Source organism: Limulus polyphemus, unplaced genomic scaffold (genome assembly GCF_000517525.1).
Source record: "Limulus polyphemus unplaced genomic scaffold, Limulus_polyphemus-2.1.2 Scaffold3425, whole genome shotgun sequence".
Taxonomy (NCBI): Eukaryota; Metazoa; Arthropoda; class Merostomata; order Xiphosura; family Limulidae; genus Limulus; species Limulus polyphemus.
Window position 1 is genome coordinate 24,365 of NW_013669035.1, and position 6,556 is coordinate 30,920.

A 6,556-nucleotide genomic window follows, 5' to 3' on the forward strand; every position below is an offset into this window, starting at 1 on the left:
CCCCCATCTTGAAAGTCCCAACAGCTAGGTGTAAAATGCCAAGCACACACAGTGTCTATGTGACAGGAAAGCTGGATGGATGTCCGTAGACATACCTCTGTGCCACTGGGGACTCGTGATGGAGGAGAGTCAGGTGTGTGAGGTACATGTACAGTAGCTGGGATAGAGGAGAGTTAGGTGTGATGGAAAAAAAGCATATGTGAGGTGCATGTGCAGCAGCCTTGATGGAAAAAGAGTCAGGTGTGTGAGGTACATGTGCAGTAGCTGTGATGGAGAAGAGTCATATGTGTGAGGTTCATGTGCAGTAGCCGTGATGGAGAAGAGTCATGTGTGTGAGGTGCATGTGCAGTAGCCTTGATGGAAAAGAGTCAGGAGTGTTAGTTTCATATACGGTAGCCTTGATGGAGAAGAGTCAGGTGTGTGAGGTACATGTACAGTAGCCGTGATTGAAAAGAATCAAGTGTGTGGGGTCCATGTGAGTAGACTTGTCTCTTCAGCAGTAGATACTTTACATAGAAATTGTAACTCCTAATGGCTCAGCTGTACATACGTAAAGTGTAACTTTTCAGTAAGCAATACTTAATAGCTGTATTGTAATTACTGTAGTTTTACAGGTGACTTCATTTGTTTCTTTGTTCATATTACCAAATCAGTTGGCATAAGTTTGTAGAATTAAATGTGAAGATGCATGAGGAACGCATTTCTAGAGTTTGCAGATATTACCGCATGGAGGCATTGCATATACTATGTGATGTCAGGCTGAAACCTTCAAGTAAAATAAGCGTGGAAAGACAAGTCAAAAGCTTAGGGTTACATTGCAGTGTAAAGCAATGTAGAAACGTTCACTTTCATATATCAACATTTTATTTGTCATAGTACATATAAAGCAAACATCTACATATACCTCTGTATAATAAGTTACATTATAATATGGTAATAGTGAAAATTTCTAGATGTAAACAAGGAAATAATATAAATATATATTTATATTCGTTCCACATTTAATATAATCAAGATTTTAAAAACATTATTGAACGAGGAAAACATTATGATCATGGTCAATATCACAGACAAAACAATGGCACTGTTACAAAGCCTGGCTACATCCAAAGACTAGAGTACAACGTACCAGATAAAATAATGGTACTGTTACAAGGCCTGGCTACATCCAAAGACTAGAATACAACGTACCAGATAAAACAATGGCACTCTTACAAAGCCTGGCTACATCCAAAGACTAGAATACAACGTACCAGATAAAACAATGGCACTGTTACAAAGCCTGGCTAGGTCCCAAGACTAGAATACAAGGTACCAGACAAAACAATGGCACTCTTTCAAAGCCTGTTTAGGTCCCGAGACTAGAATACTAGGTACCTGATAAAATAACGACACTGTTTCAAAGCCTGGCTACATCCAAAGACTAGAGTACAACGTGCCAGGCAAAACAATGGTACTGTTACAAGGCCTGGCTACATCCAAAGACTAGAATACAACGTACCAGATAAAACAATGGCACTCTTACAAAGCCTGGCCACAATCCAAACTAGATAATACAAGGTACCAGATAAAATAATGGCACTGTTACAAAGCCTGGCTAGGTCCAAAGACTACAACACAAGGTACCAGATAAAACAATGGCACTGTTACAAAGCCTAGCTACATCCAAAGACTAGAATACAACGTACCAGATAAAACAATGGCACTGTTTCAAAGCCTGGCTACATTCAAAGACTAGGGTACAAGGTACCAGACAAAATAACGACACTGTTTCAAAGCCTGGCTACATCCAAAGACTACAGTACAAGGTACCAGATAAAATAAATAACGACACTGTTTCAAAGCCTGGCTACATCCAAAGACTACAGTACAAAGTACCAGATAAAATAAATAATGACACTGTTTCAAAGCCTAGCTACATCCAAAGACTAGGGTACAAGGTACCAGACAAAATAACGACACTGTTTCAAAGCCTGGCTACATCCAAAGATTAGAATACAAGGTACCAGACAACATAACGGTGCTGCTGTAAAGCCTGATAAAGTACAAAAATCATCATTGCTAGACAACGATAACACTATCATAACCCCTGATGACGCATTGTTATTATAAACAAAATCTATTACTATAATCGGAGGTGAAGTAATGACAAAAGTATTATGATTCTGAGGTGATAATAACATCTACCTTTGATTACAATAACTAATATACACAATGCAATAGAATAAACATAATATAAAGCCTAATGATGTATGAAAATATTGTCAAAGCACAACAGTCGATGTTAAGTAACTAAAATTGACTGGATTGGGTGGAAAAGAGAAAAACAATTCAAAGGAGACAATTGTTAATTGTTGCAAAATTAAATACATTTTTGAAACAACCTTCTTATCCATATGTTATGGTTTAAGTTATATGGGTGAAAGCGGATTTTTCTTACTAATGTCAACATAAGGTTATTTTATACAGAAGTGTTCGTTTCTGCTTCAGTAACAGAGATGGAGGAAAAACAAACATTAGCAAAATCTCTTCTAAACGCTCTGTATACATTCAAGTATTAATGCTGTAATCTTCTTCAGCTTTGCCAAATATATAAACTGTTTATCTTAGGATTAACAGTTCTTTTTCCAACACCTGTTACTGACAGATTGAAAAACATTGGCTACTAGAGTAAAGTTGAAGCTAAACCTTGAGAGACTTAAACTTACTACATCGCACGAGAATAGATAAACCACAATTAAAAACACAATAATATAATACTTTCTGGAAACTCCATTTTAAGAAAAGGAATGAGCAAAAATGTATAATTAAAACATCAAACCACAATAGTAGCATGTACACTTTCACAATATCAACAGAAACACTTCTGAAAACTACTTCTCTCACTGGCAGGGGTTCCAAATTTGGGGGACCACAGGAAAGTTTGGGGGGGGGCAAGCAACTACACAAAATACACAATACTATTAAGGTATTCAGTATATGGATTCATTGGGTGTGAGCCCTGAATCAGGATGAGAACGTTCTTGAGGTTCTTGTGCTGAGAAAGTTATGGAACCAAACTGAACTTGTGAGGGTGGGGGCTTGTGGTGGGATTAGAATAATTAATGAAATGATGAACTGAAAGATTGCCATATAATCCTGCTTTCAAATAAGATGAAACTTTAATATCGATAATTAGATAAGATAGAATCGTGACGTCAGTTTACCAAGCAGTAAATTTAACCTAAACATGACTTAAATGTACACGTATGTGATAAGAGAATAAAAATTAAATATTTTCACGACTCACAGGAGAAATGCTGCTGCATCACTGTAAAGTATGCATATGTCAAGAAACATTTACACAACTGTATAAATTAAAATAAGACTAAAATAATTACATGTGCAGCTCCGTGTCTCCTCAGTTATTGTGTCAGAGATGGTTTTTCATTATAGTTATACAATACTGTAAAATTTTCCGCACTGATCCATTGGTGAAAATATCAAAAATCGTTTACAGTTTCTATCCGTGTCAAACGCTGTAAGAATCAGTCAGTGGTAATTGTTAAATGAAAAAGATTTGTATGCCTAAGATTTATTTGTAGATGTGTCTCCTGCTGGGCCAGAGGTAAGTTTAATGACATGTAACGTTAACATTCAGGATTCGATTCTCATGGTTGGCTGAGAGCAGATAGCCTATTATGTAGTTTTATGCTAAAAATAAACCAGTTTTGCTCATATAGATTTCTTTTATCAAACTTGCGTGATCCTGGAAAAAACTCCGGTATCTTTTAAACGACAGTATTAATATTTCTGTAAAGGAAAAACTGATAAAATGCTATTACAGAATGCAAAAAAAACGCATATTTTAGGGTCTATTTTTCAAAATTTCTACAGAGGGCATGCCTCCAGATCCCCTAACAGATGTTCGTTTGTCCAATCTATATTCCAATATAAAAGCTGCCTTTTTGAATTTACTTATATAATATTATACACCAACAACAGTATTCCACGTTACCTTACTAATTAAGCTTATTATTCACCTCATTTGTGAAGATGTTTTATGAAACCGAACAGTGGTGGAGCTCCTGCACAAGCTATTATGTAGAGAATCCCAAAAAACAAGGTTAACTGGGCAGTTTGTGTTGGCAGTTTTTTAATCTGTTTGTTTCCTAGCTGTCGCTGGAGCTGCAGAGCATAAGGAACAGTTACTAATGGAAGAAACATCCACGTGCTGGACTCAATCCCGAGAATAAGTAAAATTATATAAGGTAAAAACAAGAGAAAGCTGTATAACAATTTAGAACCAGCATATCCAAGAAGAATGGCCACAGTAACTATGCCAGCTCTGCTATCGTTTCCTATGTCTCGAGTGTTGTTGCTATGTAATATTGCTTCAGTAAAAAAAGCAAATGGAAGAGAATACCACAAAAGGCTAAGATCAAGAAATCTGGTTTGGGCCAGAAATGTGAAGAATGTTATTAGTGGGCTAAACGTAACAAGAATTAATGCATCTCCCAGGGCTCTGTACTTCAGACAAACACCACCAGTATAAATATAAGAACTAACTAAGCCAAGTGCATAAAATATAAGAAGACCCACTTTAGCTGGAGATAAATATATTAAGATGACAACCCAAGTACAGCTAAAAACATATGAAATGATAGCTAAATAATAGATTTCATTCGCAGTTAACTTGTTGTCAACCAGTGTCCTGTCATCACTATACTTATCATCAACTCCATTTACGTAGTCGAAGTAGGTGTTGAGAAGATTTCCTGAAATGTGTACAGAAAGACAGATCATGATTGTTGCCAACAATACCATCACACTAAAACTTGTTGCAAGTTTATATGCCAAAACGGTTCCAAGTCCAACAGATGTTAAAGATGCACTAAAGGACCATGGTCGTACAGCCAAAACATAATCCCAAAACCTGGAGTGTGCTTGAGCCGTTTCTTTTGATACTTCTACTTGTGGCATTTCGTTCTTGCAGTCATCACTGGTAAGACGTTTCAACTCAAAGGAGTTAGAAGCCTTCATACTGCAGAATTAGTCCTATGTAACAAAAAAGACAGAAAAATGGGAAAAATATTAAGTTGCCATGTGAATAGCACTCAGGTTAAATATATTTGATTTTCAACAATTCGTATAATCATTAACTTAGACATCAACTGATTATTCTATGCGTTTAAATAACTACAAGTTTATATTTTCTTACATCTTGATTTATGAAAACGGGCGAAATGTCGTCTCCTTTTTATTTAATAGGCAGTTGCAGTCCATTAATTTTATCAAATGTTTCTTACATCTCAAAAAATTAAACCTTTAAATAGTTAAACTATATTGTATGGTTTTAAACTAAAATTTCAAATTTCTTTTGACATTATTTTATCTCAAACTAACAACTACTATACAAACTTAAGTTCATCCATATGGACAAATTTATTTTTTAAACTACGATTCTAAACGGCAAATAGTATAATTGAGTACTTAGCAAGTGGTGACATAACTTCACAAAAGGAATAAGAAATAATTAAAATGTTAACTTTTGGGAGTTAAAGGGCTATATCGTTTAAGATATATAAAATATATATATCCATAAGCAACACTATTTAGACGCAGACACACTTACGTGTGTATACGTACTGCTTACACTGTAGTCAGGGTAAACAAATATGTTACGACAAACGTACACCTCCAACGCCGTTCTTGTTAATTAACGTGGGTAGTTTGCGCTGTAATTTATTTTTATAGCCCAAGATATAGGCGCCATCTATGATATTAAAATTATTTATGTTTTTATGAAAAAGTTATAAGAAATCACATCTTTTTTTTAAGGCAAAAATCTCATAGCGTCCAAATTGTTATTTATGAATGTACACCTAAAATTTGTCTTCAACAGTAATCATTCTAATAATAGTCTAGTCATTGTTGTAACCTGTTAGATTTGTTTTTGTTGAGGAGGGGTAATGCTTATTGTATAACCGTGGAAGATGTTAATGTATATCAGTAATGGAAATAGCATGTTTGATTATATACGTATGGTAATAAATTTGCGTTTCGAGTAAGATTTTCTGTCAAATTTAATTAACACAAACAACAACGATATATGACATAACTGACGAACAACTCGAGACCAACCATTTGGTCCATCAAGCCTATCCATGCACACCCACCCTTGAGAAAAGTAAAAATTTAACCCTACCATGAAATCATTGACTCCCATCTTAAAATCATTTAATTGACCTCACTAGTGCCGACCGCAACTCATTCCATAAGTCAACCACACCGTTAAAAAAAAATAAAGCAAAACAATTAGAGCCTAGCTTTTCTTTTCCAAATCTTAAATTTCTGTCTTATTATCTTAAGAATATAGCACAAATAAAATATAGACATTTATCCTGTCTATCTCCCAGATGACCTTGTCATATATATATTGTTACGTCTCCGTTTGTTAATTGATTTTCCGTAAATTCGTTCCGACAAAACTTTAGCGACACAAGTCCTTTCTTAAATAAAATTGGATTATTCTTTCGGAATAAAACTTTACTATACACTCAACTTCAACAGTCGC

At 35.1% G+C, this 6,556-nt stretch overlaps 1 protein-coding gene across 4 annotated transcripts; it reads right to left on the reverse strand.

The window, feature by feature from the left end:
- Window positions 1-1,631: 1,631 nt before the first annotated feature.
- LOC106469321 (ubiA prenyltransferase domain-containing protein 1 homolog) lies at window positions 1,632-5,700 on the reverse strand. 4 transcript variants are annotated; one of them, XM_022397813.1, is made up of 2 exons: window positions 5,636-5,700; window positions 1,632-5,037 (listed from the first exon to the last, which is right to left on the reverse strand). In XM_022397813.1, exon 2 carries the CDS (start codon window positions 5,020-5,022, stop codon window positions 4,024-4,026), a length of 999 nt encoding a protein of 332 aa, XP_022253521.1. In that variant the 5' UTR covers window positions 5,023-5,037; window positions 5,636-5,700; the 3' UTR covers window positions 1,632-4,023. The 4 variants fall into 4 exon arrangements, with proteins under 4 accessions (XP_022253521.1, XP_022253520.1, XP_022253522.1 ...); XM_022397812.1 differs by having other exon boundaries at window positions 5,615-5,694; XM_022397814.1 differs by lacking the exon at window positions 5,636-5,700 and adding an exon at window positions 5,473-5,554.
- Window positions 5,701-6,556: the final 856 nt, after the last annotated feature.